Source organism: Chlorocebus sabaeus, chromosome 1, assembly GCF_047675955.1.
Source record: "Chlorocebus sabaeus isolate Y175 chromosome 1, mChlSab1.0.hap1, whole genome shotgun sequence".
In the NCBI taxonomy this organism is placed as follows: domain Eukaryota; kingdom Metazoa; phylum Chordata; class Mammalia; order Primates; family Cercopithecidae; genus Chlorocebus; species Chlorocebus sabaeus.
This window is the reverse complement of record NC_132904.1, coordinates 46,275,423-46,291,717: the sequence shown is the minus strand read 5'-3', so window position 1 is coordinate 46,291,717 and position 16,295 is coordinate 46,275,423. Positions and strand designations below refer to the sequence as shown.

Below are 16,295 nucleotides of genomic sequence, written 5' to 3'. Positions count from 1 at the left end.
TCAAAGAAGTAAAAGAAAAACTCATCAAAGTTCAAAATTCGATGAACCACACCACTTTAAGACACTGTTTATGCAAACAAATAAGAAAAAAGATTTGGTGGAAGATTCTCATCTACTTTGTGAACACTTACCAAACAAAACTTTTTTTTTTTTTTTTTTTTTTGAGACGGAGTCTCGCTCTGTCACCCAGGCTGGAGTGCAGTGGCCGGATCTCAGCTCACTGCAAGCTCCGCCTCCCGGGTTTACGCCATTCTCCTGCCTCAGCCTCCCGAGTAGCTGGGACTACAGGCGCCCGCCATCTCGCCCGGCTAGTTTTTTGTATTTTTTTAGTAGAGACGGGGTTTCACCAGGTTAGCCAGGATGGTCTCGATCTCCTGACCTCGTGATCCACCCGTCTCGGCCTCCCAAAGTGCTGGGATTACAGGCTTGAGCCACCGCGCCCGGCCCCAAACAAAACTTTTTTCTCAAACATCTTAGGAGAAATTTGAATATTCTCTATACCTGCTATAACAAGAATAAGAAGAGATTTTGGCCTCCTGGGTTCACACCATTCTCCTGCCTCAGCCTCCTGGGTAGCTGGGACTATAGGCGCCCGCCACCACGACTGGCTAATTTTTTTGTATTTTTAGTAGAGACGGGGTTTCACCATGTTAGCTAGGATGGTCTCAATCTCCTGACCTCGTGATCCACCCGCCTCAGCCTCCCAAAGTGCTGGGATTACAGGCGTGAGCCACCGCGCCCGGCCAAAAGTATAGCCTCTGTAGGCCAAACACTTAATCTAAGATGGCCAGAGAGAAGAACAGCATTGGGTAAGACAGTCAAGAAAAACTTGTCATGTTTACTAGCTTCTATCCTCAAAGAAATATTAACAAGTAAGCTCTCTTATTTTTCTTTACCTTTTCCTTTCTTTATCTAAATATACAGTATGGACTAAAGAGTGGAAACTACAGAAACACATCATTCAGCTGCAGCATTTTCAGGGTTTTCCACTCCCACATTTTTAAACAACACTTTAACAAAGGTAAAACAAAGATCCCTGAATCTCTGTTAATAGCAGCCTTCCAAACTTACTGTTTCTGATCCTTGTTTATTTGATTTTTAGAAACAAAATCTTAAAATGACATTTTTAAAACTCAGAGGTTGAAATATACAGTATTTATGAAGTTTTACCAAGAAAAATTCTGTGGTATGTATTGGCTTTAACTGGGAATAAACACCTATTCTTCAATTTTACTATTATTAAACTGCAACTAGTAAAAAGTCAAACTGTGTATATGTTAAGGACCTAAAGCCTAGGATTCAGAGCTATAAATCAAGTACAATCATCTATATAGCTTTTTAAAATAAGTCAGCCTTCAAAAGAGAACTTTCACACTCTGCTGAGATTGGAGTAAAGAAGTGCCAAAGCCTTTTAAACTTCCTCTTTTTTTGCCAGGGCAGGGGTGGTGGTTGTGATAGAGAAACTTTGTGGTGGCTCACCTGGTGCCCATCAATACCCACTATTTTTCAGGGATCTTGTATGTGAAACTGATTAAGATAGTTATAGTCAATTTATGTTTTGTGTAACAGGAAAAAGAATCTTTAAGTTTCAATGCATACTACCAGTTTTTTATTATTATTATTATTATTTTTGCTACATGAATCAGTTTGTTCCTTCATTATTCACCGACTACCACATCCTCATTCCCCTAGAGTTTTCAAAACACTATGTAAACTGAGGTTGAAGATATCTATAGCACTCTGGTAAAAGGACTCTACACAGATCAAACAAAGCTGGAGATTCTGGCACAAGCAAAGTATAGTTGAGAGTACACCCTCCAAGGGACTTCATAAAGAGGCCAATTAGTCCACTGACATTCCTCACACATAAATTTGTAACATGTGGAAGTATCACTGAGTGGAACACCATTCTTTTCTGGGTACCGTACTATATACTGACATTCTTGAACATTTGGTAAATTTTAAATCTTTCTTAATTCAGATTACACCATAAAATTAAAATCCAGGCCGGGCGAGGTGGCTCATGCCTGTAATCCCAGCACTTTGGGAGGCCGAGGCAGATGGATCACCTGAGGTTAGGAGTTTGACCAGCCTGGCTAACATGGTGAAACCCCGTCTCTACTAAAAATGCAAAAATTAGTGGGTGCGGTAGTGCACGCCTGTAGTGTCAGCTACTCAGGAGGCTGAGGCAGGAGAATTGCTTGAACCCAAGAGGCAGAGATTGCAGTGAGCCAAGATCACGCCACTGCACTCCAGCCTGGGTGGCAGAGCGAAGCTCTGTCTCTAAAATAAAATAAAACAGAATAAAATCTACAGAGTGAAACTGCTAAGTTTCAAAAAGAACAAGGGAGCCTGGTGCAGTAGCTCACATCTGTAATCCGGGAGGCCAACGTGGGCGCATCACTTGAATCCAGGAGTTCAAGGCCAGCCTGGGCAATACAAAATTAGTCGGGCATGGTGGTGTGTGTCTACAGTCGTAGCTACACAAGAGGCTGAGGTGGGAGGATCACTTGAGCCCAGGAGATGGAGGTTGCAGTGGGCAGACAGCACTACTGCACTCCAGCCTGAGCAACAGAGCAAGATCCTGTATCAAAAAACAAGGACAGGCCGCGTGTGGTGGCTCAGGCCTATAATACTAGCACTTTGGGGGCTGAGGCAGGCGGTGAGGTCAGGAGTTGGAGTTGGAGATCAGCCTAGCCAACATGGTAAAACCCTGTCTCTACTAAAAATATAAAAATTAGCCAGGTGTGGTGGTATGCTCCTGTAATCCCAGCTTCTCAGGAGGCTGAGGCAGGAGAACTGCTTGAACCTGAGTGGTGGAGGTTGCAGTGAGCCAAGATCGCGCCACCGCACTCCAGCCTTGGCAACAGAGCAAGAAAAACAATAACAAAAAAACCAAAAACAAACAAACAAACAAAAAAGGATAAATAACCATATTCATTCTTTCTCATGGCCTCGGTAACAGAGTAACAGCCCAAATTCTGACCTTTGATAAACAGAAAACGTGATTGCGGATTCTAATATCTAAATGATACTTTTATGTTTCTGCTTTCCTTTAATGTAAGTCTAAAGTTCAATAGACTACTAAAAGTTCAACAACTACTAAAACATGAAAAAAATCAAGTAGGCAAAGATCAAAGGGTAGAAAAATAATATATATTAAAGGATATCTTAGATTATCATAATTTGTCTCTAGCCTATATGCCTAAGACAGTACTCTTGAAAATGCACAGCAAAATATTAGTTGATTTGATTACCTGTTCAAAAATCATAAACATGAGATCTGATTCCACATATACCATTTTCCACACATTTCCTATTCTTTGGATATATGGAAATAATCTAAGCTATAAAAAATGCTTCATACCTAATGTACTGAAACAAGTTAACATAAAAAGATATTTGTAAACTAAGGTTCTCTACAAATCAAAAGGATTATACTATTATCTTAACGAGAAACAGGGTGACAAATAGCACTATTCCTATTTTATTGATAATGCCCGAACCAAAACAGAGAGCTTCACCAGATTTAGTGTGCTTTGCTTATGGATTAAAGACCTTTTATCATTTAGGTTTCTAACTCCAAACATTTTATTATATTGCAGTTACATTAATGACAAATACATTTTAATAAATCAAAACCACAAAACTGGAACCTGAATCGTGTGTATCAATGAGAAAAACAGTGGAAATAATGCTTTTTGGGGTAGGGGACGACATCTACATCAGACCTCAGGATGGTTACAAGTTATCAGAAAATATAACAGAAAAATAAACTTCACAAGATTCTGTATTCATTCAGGAACTCAGCAAATCTCTTTAATAGTGAACTTCTATATACCAAGCCCTCTTCTGGATGTTGAATGTGTGGGTAGGGGGTTGGAGGGATGATTGGTGGTGGTGGCAGCAAATTGGTAAGGATAGGCCTGGCTGATCCATGCACAGGAAATAGGCCGCGGGCAAATCCTAAGACAGGAGACCAGTAGGAGATGAGGTCAGAAAAGTAATGGGGAAGAAGGCAGGATCATGTACGGCCTTCTGGGCCCAAGAACTTTGGACTGAACTCTGAGTGAAACAGGAAGTCGCCTGAAGGTTTTGAGCAGAGGAGTAACACAATTTATTTATATTTTATTAGGATCACTCTAGCTGCTGTGCAAAAAAGAGAGATGTAGGGGGACAAGGAGAGAAGTAGAGAAATCTTGCGGAAGGCTTTTGAATTAAATTAGATGAGACATAAAGGTAACCTGGATCAGCACTGGATATGATCAGATTCTAGATATATTTTGAAGACAAGAGGATTTCCTGATGAGGAGTCAAGGATGACTCCGAAGAGTACAGACTAGGTAACAATGGAGACGGAGATGGGGCAGGTGTCAGAAAGATTGAGAATTCGGTTTTGGTTGTGTTGAGTTTGAGATGACTATTAGGAACCCAACGGGAGATACTGAAAAGGCAGCTAGGTATAAGAATCTGGAGTTCAAGAGAGAGGTATAGGTTAGAGACATAAATTTGAGAACTGGGGGCACAGAGATGGTATTTAAAGCTATGAGACTGGTGGAAATTATCAGGAGAGTGAGAATACACAGTGCCAAGGACTAAGCCAGGGTCACACCAATGTTAAGAAAAATGGAAGAACTTGCAGAGGAGACTAAGTATGAGTACCTATGAGAGAGGAAGAAAATCAAGTGAGCATGGTGTTTTGGAAAATGAGAGGAAAGTGTATCAAGGAGGAAATAACCAACTGTGTGAAATGCTGCTGATAGGACAAGATGAGGATAGTAACTATCCATTGGATGTAACCTCAAAAAGGTTATTGGTAATCATGACCAGTTTTAGCAAAATGGTATGAGAAAAAGTCCAAAAGGAGGAGGTTTAAAAGAGAAAGGGAGAAGAGGTATTGAAGATAACAAAGACAGTTGTTTCAAGGAGTTATTCAGAGAAGAATAAAGATACCCAATAGTGGTGGCAGGAAAAGTGGAATACAGAAGAGGATTCTTTTTTAAATTTTTTTTCCCCCCAGACGGAGTCCCACTCCATTGCCCAGGCTAGAGTGTAGTTGCCTGATCTCAGCTCACTGCAACCTCTGCCTCCAGGGTTCAAGCAATTCTCCTGCCTCAGCTTCTTGAATAGCTAGGATTATAGGCATGCACCACCACGCCTGGTTAATTTTTTGTATTTTAAGTAGAGACAGGGTTTCACCATGTTGGCCAGGCTGGTCTCAACTCCTGACCTCATGATCCGCCCACCTCAGCCTCCCAAAGTGCTGGGATTACAGGCATGAGCCACTGTGCCTGGCCTAAAAAAATTGTTTAGATACATAATATTTGTACATATTTATGTGGGTAACATGATATTTTGTTGCCTGCACAGAATGTAATGATCAAGTGAGGGTATTTAGGGTATCCATCACCTTGAGTATTTATCATTTCATGTGGTGGGAACATTTTAAGCCTTCTAGCTATTTTGAAATAGGCAATACATTGTTAACTATAGTCACCCTACTTTGCTAACAAACATTAGAACTTATTCCTTCTATCTAACTGTATGTTCGTACTCATTAAACAACCTTTCTTCATAAGCCCTATCCCACCCACACACACTTCTTAAGTCTCTGGTGTCTATCATTCTACTGTCTACCTCCAGGAGATCAAGTTTTTTAGCTCCCACATGAGAACATTTGATATTTGTCTTTCTGTGCCTAGATTATTTCCAATTCCATCCATGTTGCTACAATGACATGTTTTCATTCTTTTTTAATGGCTGAATAGTATTCCATTGTGTACATATACCTCATTGTCCTTATCCATTCATCTGCTGATAAATACTTAGGTTCACTCCATATTTTAGCTAGTATGAATACTGTTGCTATAATAATGGGAGTTCAGGTATTCCTTTAATATGCTGATTTCCTTTCCTTTGGATAAATACCCAGGAGTGGGATTGCTGAACTGCCTGGTAGTTCTAATTTTAGTTTTTTTACAAATCGCCATACTGTTTTCCATGGTGGCTTTAATTTACATTCCCACCAACACTGTATGTCACCTTTTCTTCTCATCCTCACTAGCATTTGTTATTTTTCATTTTTTTGTCTTTTTAATAACAGCCATTCAAACTCTCAGGAGATGATATTTCTTTGTAGTTTTTATCTGCATTTTCCTGATGATGAGTGATATTGAGGATTTTTTCATATACCTGTTGGCCATTTGTATATCTTCCTTTAAGAAATGTCTATTCATGTTCCTTGCCTACCTTTTAATGGTTTTTTGTTTTACTGTTGAGTGGTGTGAATACTTTGCATATTTATTAGTCCCTTGTCAGATGCGTACTTTGCAAATATTTTCTCCCACTCAACAGGTTGTTTCTTTACTTTGACTATCTCCTTTGTTGTGCAGAAGCTTTTTTTTTGAAACAAGGTCTCACTCTGTTGCCCAGGGTGGAGTGCAGTGGCACAATCTCGGCTCACTGCAACCTCCACCTCCTAGGTTCAAGTGATTCTCTTGCCTCAGCCTCCCGAGTAGCTGGGATTACATAGGTATACCACCATGCCCAGATTTTTGCATTTTTAGTTTTTAGGAGAGACAGGGTTTTACCATGTTGACCAGGCTGGTTTTGAACCCCTCACCTCAAATGATTCATCCGCCTTGGCCTCCCAAAGTGCTGGGATTACAGGCGTGAGCCACTGCACCTGGCCCAGAAACTTTTTAATTTAGTATCATCTCAGTAGTCTATTTTTGTTGACTTTGCTTTTGAGATATTAACTATAAAATGGTTGTCTAGGCCAATGTCCTGAAGGGTTTCCCCTATGTCTTCTTCTAGTAGTTTTATAGTTTGGGTCTTACATTAAGTCTTTAATCCATCTCAAGTTGATTTCTGTATGTAGTGCAAGATAGGGGTCCAGTTTCATTCTTCTGCATATGGATATCCAGTTTTCCCACCATTTATGGACAATGATGTCTTTTTCCCAATGTATGTTCTTGGCACTTTTGTTGAAAATCAGTTGGCTGTAAATATGTGGATTTATTTCTAGGTTCTTTATTCTGTTCCATTGGTCTGCTTCTGTTTTTATACCAATACCATGCTGTTTTGGTTACTATAACCTTGTAATGTATTTTGAAGTCAGGTAGTATAATGCTTCCAGCTTTGTTCTTTTAGCTCAAGATCACTTTGGCTATTTGGCTTCTTTTTTGGTTCCACATAAATTTTGTGATAGCTTTTTCTATTTCTATGAACAATGACATTGGTATTTCGATAGAGATTGCACTGAATCTGCAGACTGCTTTGGGTAATACAGTCATTTTTACAATATTAATTCTTCATGGGCATGAGATGTTTTTCCATTTGTTTGTCTGAAGAGAAGGACTCTTTAAAGTTTTTTTAGGGCATGGTTCTGTGTGTTGATGAGTCATCCAGTAGAGAATAAAACTTGAGAGGAAGGAACTGCTAAAGTGATGCCCCAAGTACGTTAGAGGGGATAAGGTCTAGTGAATAAATCTGTTTTAGATAGAAGCAAAGATAACCAACTTATGGTAACAGGGAGAAGGCAGATATGGTGGTGCAAGTGGGAGATAGGCATAGATGAAGGTTGGACTCTAAAGAAATTCTCTTACTGCCTTAGTTTTCTCAGTTGAAGAAAATTATATTTCAGGTAATGCTAATAAGCAAACACAAAAAGCAAAAACCACTGATCTTCAATAATTTGCTTTATTTCACCTGCTCATATTAACCCATTTTACTTTCTTCTCTTAATGATGGTGATCTGCTTGCACATATAACCAAGCTAGGAAAATGTATGTATCTGCCAATAGTTCTACACATGTTTGGCTCACAAATAAAACTATGTGACCAACAGAAAGGTTGATGAGTTAATCAGATTTATGTTCATGCCCTGGTAGAAGGTTCATTTACATGATAATAAGTCATTTACTTCAAGTTTAAGATTATAGTACACTATTATAGGTTTTCCTCTAAGAAGAAAGAGTAGTCCAAAATTTCACAAGTAAAATGTGGTTTTCACAACAGGGAGTTAGACTTTGCTTATATGGAGGAACACAAGTTTTCAAGGGTACTTACCAACAGTGGTCACAGGAGGCTGGGAAGGGTACTGAGAACTTGTTGTGGCAGGATATGGACCACCAGGTGGGTAAGGACAGCCTGGGTAACCACTAAAGACAAGGACAAAAAACATTTAACATTTAAGATGACCCAACGTTATAGTATTTTTTAAGAACCCCATTCAGGAAGTTAAGCTTGACATATGGTTATTTTACCAGTTGATGAATTTATAGTTTTAGAGCTGTAAGTGTTTATTCAATTAAAGTTCTATGGAAATTGTATTAATGACACTGGATTTACTCTTAAATGGTTAAATGCTCTTGCTTGGTCTCAGTTATATGAGTCTCACCTTCATAGCAGCGGAAACGTAACTAGAGTATTTTTTTTTTTTTTTTTTGGAGACAGAGTCTCGCTCTGTTGCCCAGGCTAGAGTGCAGTGGCCGAATCTCAGCTCACTGCAAGCTCCGCCTCCCAGGTTTACACCATTCTCCTGCCTCAGCCTCCCGAGTAGCTGGGACTACAGGCACCTGCCACCTCGCCCAGCTAGTTTTTTGTGTTTTTAGTAGAGACGGGGTTTCACCGTGTTAGCCAGGATGGTCTCGATCTCCTGACCTCGTGATCCGCCCGTCTCGGCCTCCCAAAGTGCTGGGATTACAGGCTTGAGCCACCGCGCCCGGCTTGTAACGAGAGTATTTCTAAGGACAATCCAACAGCATCAGAAGCAACAAGTAATTTATGAGAGAACTTTTCTGATTTCTCAGTCTGTGGGAAAATGATACTATTTAATTTTTACCTGTGGCTTATTGGTAACCTTTGAGGATACTTAACCCGAAAACAGTTTTCTTTTCCTCTTTTGATAACATTCATACCAAACTCGTCTTTAAATAGTTTAAAAAAAACCTTTTTTCTTGCTTTCTGGACAGTTTCTGTCATTCATGTGTTCATATCAAAGTCAGAGGAACTTTCCTTAGAGGTATTCTACTCCAGTCACCCTTGCAACAATCTCTTACCTATATACATCATTTATAACATCCCTGACAAATGGTCATCTGTCTCTATTTAACATTAAACATCATTTCAATATAATTTATAAATAAGAGTCCTAAATTTGCATTTTGGAAGATCACTCAACTATTTGGAGACTCCTAAAACTCAAATATTTGAGAACTTCTAACATTTTTCCTCTCAAGCTTCTCTTCTTCAGGTTAAATATTCTTTTTTTTTGAGACGGAGTCTCGCCCTGTTGCCCAGGCTGGAGTGCAGTGGTGTGATCTCAGCTCACTGCAAGCTCCACCTCCTGGGTTCATGCCATTCCCCCGCCTCAGCCTCCCGAGTAGCCGGGACTACAGGCACCCAACATCACGACCGGCTAATTTTTTGTATTTTTAGTACAGATGGGGTTTCACTGTGTTAGCCAGGATGGTCTCAATCTCCTGACATTGTGATCCGCCCACCTCGGCCTCCCAAAGTGCTGGGATTACAGGTGTAAGCCACCGTGCCTGGCCCTAAATATTCTTAATTCCTTTAACCATTTGTCTCAGGACATGATTTTCAGATCTAATTGCTTTCCTCTGAATGCTTACTCGTCAGTGTTTCCCTTACAATGAAGAAGAAAATTAGAATAGGATGATTACTAGCTGCCTGGTTAGTTGGACAATAAATCTCAAGTAATCCTACTTTACCTACAATTGTCAATTCTATGACATTTGCCTTTTACAAGCTCATTAAAATTACTGATTAAAAAGAGCCAGCCCAGACTGAGTGCAACGGGTCACACCTGTAATCCTAGCATTTTGGGAGGCTGAGGCAGGTGGATCACTTGAGTCCAGGAGTCCACGGCAAGCCTAGACAACATGGCGAAACCATCGCTACAAAAATAGAAAAATTAGCCAGGTGTGGTGGCACACATCTGTAGTCCCAGCTACTCGGGAGGCTGAGGTTGAAAGATCACCTGAGCCCAGGAGGTCGAGGCTACAGTAGCTGAGATTATGCTACTGCACTCCAGCCTGGGTGATACAGTGAAGCCCCCGTCTCAAAGAAACAAAAAAACAAAACAAAAAAAACACAAAAATAAACAAAAAAAACTAGCCTAGAGCACTGGAGCAAGAGCTCCTTCTGAGTTTATGGTCAATAATCCTCTTTCAATGCAGTGGTTCAAACATTCTCCTATTTGTATTATCAGCTTCCACTTTATAACTTGTCCTCAACAAAGTTTTATATATGACTTGCTGAAGATTCAATGTAATCATGGTACTTCTCTTATATATCAGTGTAAGAGCAAAATCAGGGGGAAAAAAAAAAGCATTTTTGTTCCTAGCGGACACACGCTGGAGGCTACTAAACACAGTACTTTTGTTTCTAGTCTCTTCAGTAATCCATGCTACAATGTTGTAAAGAAATGTCAATCTTACTGAAATTTCTAAATCTACCGTTTTGAAAACTGGGATAAATTGCTCTTTTTTTTCTGGAGTTTCTCCCATTTTGCATACCTTTGCAAAGACAATGTGATCACATTGCTGAATTTTTCTGTAACTTGGTATAAAACTCTTCTAAGCCTATAGATATTAACTTCAGAGAAATCTCCATCTGTAGCCTTATTGTTCAGAAGTCCATTTCAATAGCATATCTTCAACAATTATTCCCTCTTATGTCCAAACCTCCTTTTTACTAGCAATTATTCAGTAGAAAGACTTGAAATTTCAAGGCTTCAGGTAGGATTCCATATCTAGAACTTAATCAGAAATTTTAGGGCCTCAAGAAATCTAAAATGTATAACCTGCTTACATATTGCTACCAAAGGAATCTTTCTCTATTGTCCCTGACAAATGTTCTTCTAATCTCTGCTTACCTATCCAAAGTGACAGAATGCTTATTACCTTCCAAAAACTTGTGAAATTAAGACAACCCAGAAATGAAATGTTTGCTAGATTAACTTTCAAAATCCTAGATATTATATATGTACATATATATATTTACCTATGATGTGTTCAGAAATCTGGCTGCATTTATCCATAAGGATTATGACTGGGTTATATGAAGCTAAGAAGAGTTAGAAGAGTTAAATTTTCCTTGCTAATTGTTAGAGCAGCTGGAAGTCTCATCTTGGCATCAGTATATGCCAATCTTTTTTTTTTTTTTTGAGACAAGTTCTCACTCTGTTGCCCAGGCTGGAGTACAGTGGTGCAATTATGGCTCACTGCATCCTCGATCTGTAGCTTCAAGTGATCCTTCCACCTCACCCTCCCAAGTAGCTGGGACTACAGGTTCACACCACCGTGCCTGGCTAATCTTAATTTTTTTTGTAGAGATGAGGTCTACTATGTTGCCCAGGCTGGTCTCTAACTTCTGGGCTTAAGCGATCTTCCTACCTCAGCCTCCCAAAGCGCTGAGTGGAATTTTAAGTTAGTCCAAAGACCACCTTTGGAGAGTACTCCTAGATTACCACTGAAACAAGTATACATTTAAAACATGGGTTAGTAATTATCATTGACTTTCTTTTTTTTTTTTTTTGAGACGGAGTCTCGCTGTGTCACCCAGGCTGGAGTGCAGTGGCGCGATCTCGGCTCACTGCAAACTCTGCCTCCCGGGTTTACGCCATTCTCCTGCCTCAGCCTCCGAGTAGCTGGGACTACAGGCGCCCGCCACCACGGCCGGCTAGTTTTTTGTATTTTTAGTAGAGACGGGGTTTCACCATGTTAGCCAGGATGGTCTCGATCTCCTGACCTCGTGATCCACCCGCCTCGGCCTCCCAAAGTGCTGGGATTACAGGCTTGAGCCACCGCGCCCGGCCTATCATTGACTTTCTAGTGTGTTATTAACAGACTGATTTCATTGTTAATTTAATTTAGTTACCTACGTTATTACTAAATGGATAATAAAGGTTGATAATACAGGTAGTCTATGAATTAAATTTAGTTACCTATGTTATTACTAAATGGATAATAAAGGTTGACAGTACAGGTAGTCTATGAATTAAATATTACGCGACAAGTTTGACCCCATTATCTGAACTATTGATTCCTGCAATGTATAGAAAAGATAGGTTGTGCAGTTTTGTTTGAGACAGAGTCCTTGCTCTGCTGCCCAGGGTGGAGGGTAATGGCGCAATCTTGGCTCACTGCAACCTCCACCTCCTGGGTTCAAACAATTCTCCTACCTCAGCCTCCCAAAGAGCTGGGATTACAGGCATGTGCCACCACGCCTAGCTAATTTTTTATTTTTAGTAGAGATGGAGTTTCACTGTGTTGGCCAGGCTGGTCTTGAACTCCTGACCTCAGGACCTCAGGTGACCTGCCTGCATTGGCCTCCCAAAGTGCTGGGATTACAGGTGTGAGCTACCACACCCAGCCTTATTGCTAGAATTTTAAGGTGTGTGTGTATAGTTTGAAAGGAGTTTCTTTCAATCTAGAGAAAGGCAGCCCCTGGGTTGTATTTTTATTTTACAGAGGAAAGAAATGGGGTGAGTAATGACGATGATCTCAATTGGTTTTTGACCTTGAAGTCCTTGTTATTTCCCTTTTAAGAAATTTGTATATCTAGTATAGATAGCTGAAATATTAATGGAATGTTAGTTACAAAGAATTCAGCCAAGGGGAAAAATATTTTACAATACCCTCTTTAAAAAAAAAAAAAAAAAAAAAAAAGACATAGGCTAGGCGCGGCAGCTCACACCTGTAATCCCAGCACTTCAGGAGGCTGAGGCAGGCGGATCACAAGGTCAGGAGTTCGAGACCAGCCTGGTCAACATGGTGAAATCCTGTCTCTACTAAAAACACAAAAATTAGCCAGGCGTGGTGGCGCATGCCTGTAGTCCCAACTGCTAGGGAGGCTGAGGCAGGAGAATCACTTGAACCCGGGAGCTGAGACTGCACCACTGTACTCCAGCCCAGGCAACAGAGAAAGACTCCGTCTCAAAAAAATAAATAAATAAATAAAATCCAGCAATAAACCAAATTTTATCTTCCACTAAATTGCAACTAAATTTATTTTAATGCCCTAATTAGCAAATTATTTTGATTCTAGATCTAATAGAAGAATTTGCAATACAATTATTCAAAAGATAATTTTTCATTACCTGGGATTGGGAGGGTATCCGGATGGGTATGGAGAGATTCCACCTGGCATGCCTGGCATGTAGGAAGCTAAAAACAATTTTTTCACATTGTAAAAATAATATACAAGGCCTGAATATGTAGGCTACCGAATAAGATATACATCACACTGTCAATACACAGCAAAATTTCACACAGTTAAAAAATCCAATTCTCAGCACCAAAACAAAACAAATACCCTACCCTTTCATAATCCTCAAATCATTAAACATGAATTACAATAATTACGACAACCCCAACCAAAAGAACTGGCAAACAGGTCAACCTGGTCAGCTTTTAAAGTTCTCAAGAAGTCTATAACCTGAGATAAGAGCAGGTTTAATTTCAAATTTAGAGGAAGGTAATTCTGGCCTCCTTTGGTCCAAGGTTAACTTCTTAGAGAGTAACTTCTTTATTATATCTAATAAATCTTTTGATATTTCTTTTGTAACTGTTGACCAGTTTTAGTACAGCTGATTTTGTTGGCTTGTTTGAAGACTTTAAGAGACTTCAAATTACTATGAGAAGTCCTATACAAAACTTACATTATCCAGACTGTTAAAAACTAGTCTAGGCGACAGAGTGAGACCCTATCTCAAAATAAACAAAACAAAAGCTCAGAAATACTAGGGATAAAAGGTTAAAATCCACCAAGCTTAAAGAATACTTTATATATTCTTTAAAGAGAACATGAATGCCAAAGAACTAAGATCAGTGGTGCCAAGAGGCTAATCAACATAGAGGAAGAAAAAGAGAAGTTAATCTTGACCTTAACTGACAAAAAAAAGAATAAAGAATCAGCTCTAGAGTGTTTAATGTGCCTTACAGTGACTGAGTACAAAATGAATTGCAACAGTGACAATAGTATGGTCTCTTTCTTGAATACTGCACTTCCAACGTAAATGTAAAACTCAAAGAAATTAGGGGAAAAAAATGTTGCAGGCCAGCCGCAGTGGCTCACGCCTGTAATCCCAGCACTTTGGGAGGCTGAGGTGGATTACTTGAGGTCAGGAGTTTGAGACCAGCCTGGCCAAAATGGCGAAACCCTGACTCTACTAAAAATACAAAATTTAGCCGGGCATGGTGGTGGGGGCCTGTAATCCCAGCTACTCAGGAGGCTAAGGCTCAAGAATCACTTGAACCCAGGAGGTGGAGGTTGCAGTCAGCCCAGATCATACCACTGCACTCCAGCCTGGGTGACAGAACAAGACTCCGTCTCAAAAAAAAAAAAAACAAACAAAAAAAACAGTTGCTTAAGAGACTACCTGAGTTTCTGAAAAGGTTACTTTTGTCATAGCGGTCACTCGCTATATTATCTGAGCAAATAAACAAAGGTAACAAGACTAGGAAATATTTGGTATCTTTTTTTTTTTTTTTTGATATGAAGTCTTGCTCTGTCACCCAGGCTGGAGTGTAGTAACGCAATGTCAGCTCACCACGTCTGCCTCAGCCTCCCGAGTAGCTGGGACTATAGGCATGCACCACCACATACCTAATTTTTGTATTTTTAGTAGAGACAGGGTTTCGTCATGTTGGCCAGCTGGTCTTGAACTCCTGACCTCAGGTGATCCACCCCCCACCTCGGCCTCCCAAAGTGCTGGGGCTACAGTCATGAGCTACCACACCCGGCCAAATATTTAGTATTTCAAACTTAAGCAAGATACTCTACTCTCGGGCACTAGAGTCAACAGAATTTAATAAGATAAAAACAAATTTCTGATCCACAAGAATTACCAGTATCTTCACTAAACGAAATAGTAATCCTAAAATCAAGCTTATTCTGGGAAGGTAGGGAAGGAAAGAGAAATGGGTTAAAAAATTATTTCTGTTAAATTCCCATTTGGCTTATAAACCAAGATGTTCCTCAGGAAAGAATGGATTAAAAAGGAAAAAGTATAATTTTCAGCAGAAGAAAAATGAAAGCACATATAATTTGTCTTGTAAGATAAACAAGTTCGGTTAATTATAACCTTAAAGAAAATTTACCAAAAAAAAAAAAAAAGAAGTCACAGCTCAAAACACAATGAAATCAATACAGATTTAGCAATTTCAAAATAAGTACAACCAACTCACAATTATTCAGAGTGATTTTTAAGTATCAGTAAGAATTATTCAAGAAAACAGAGATAACAGAGATAACATATTCCAATTAGGGGAGAAGCGATACTGTCTCCATGCTCCCACCACTCCACACGAGGTAAAATCATGAATTGGCTGTACGAAAGAGAAGAAAGTTAAGAGCTAGATGTCCAATTGTGTATACCCAGAATAGCTGAATGTGAATGCTTCAGTTGACTTTAATCCTTATCTACAACTCTGATTTTGTAGTTGCAAACAGAAAGGAGAGGTCAGACTACCTTTCAAGTTATATGTGCTTCCAAGCTGATCAAATAAGGCTATTCTGCAGCATGCATAATTGTAAAAATTCTAGCTCTATTCTACACTTTCTCCTCCATTTTGGAATCCAGCACAACCATTCTTAGATTTCTACCTACAAATGGAAGCCCAAATGCCAGTCTTTGGTGGGAATCTGTACATGCAGATGTGGGGCCTCAGAATACTTCCAAAAAATCCACTAGCTTGGTAAGCTAAAAAGCAAAGAGGTCATTAATTTTTTTTTTCTTTTTCTTTTTTTTAACAAAGGTTTCTGTTCTCTTTTGTTTATGTGAGTTTTAAAGTAAAATCTCAATTCTACTTACTATTTGGTGGCCCCGTTGCCTGGTATGGTGGATAGGATGCCGAAATAGGACGAGAGAAGACTGGAGGTTCATCTCCAAATACCACAATCATGACCTGAATAAGCCCCAACAAGTCTGACTGTGGCTAAAAAATGAAAAAAAATTCAAGTCAGCTACAGAGTCGCTTTTCAGTAAAAAGAAAAAGGTTGGCCATTTCTCATTGGTTTTCAACTCAGCTTGACAATTTTCTTTGTAGGAAAGAATTTCATTTAATTAATTTATTTTAATAGAGTTAGGTGGTTTTAAACATGATGTGCAGCAAGGTTCTTGCTTCAAGTATATAAAAATAGCACTAGTTAAAGCAGCATATTGCAAAATTCATAGTTTTGTTCTTCATTTGACTCCACAGAACAAAAATTTATTTTATTGCTACTGCACAATTTATTATAAGTATACTGATACAAATTTAGGGATG

The 16,295-nt window shown here is 39.4% G+C and overlaps 1 protein-coding gene across 1 annotated transcript in view; it reads right to left on the bottom strand.

Moving 5' to 3' along the window:
* Nucleotides 1-16,295, bottom strand: part of TSG101 (tumor susceptibility 101) — a 57,873-nt gene that overhangs the window by 25,051 nt on the left and 16,527 nt on the right. Inside the window, exons 5-7 of the mRNA XM_008004714.3 lie at nucleotides 15,842-15,965; nucleotides 13,127-13,193; nucleotides 8,071-8,162 (exon numbers count right to left, since the gene is read on the bottom strand). Of these exons, the coding sequence (XP_008002905.1) occupies nucleotides 8,071-8,162; nucleotides 13,127-13,193; nucleotides 15,842-15,965 (283 nt within the window). The remainder of the gene's footprint in view (nucleotides 1-8,070; nucleotides 8,163-13,126; nucleotides 13,194-15,841; nucleotides 15,966-16,295) is intronic.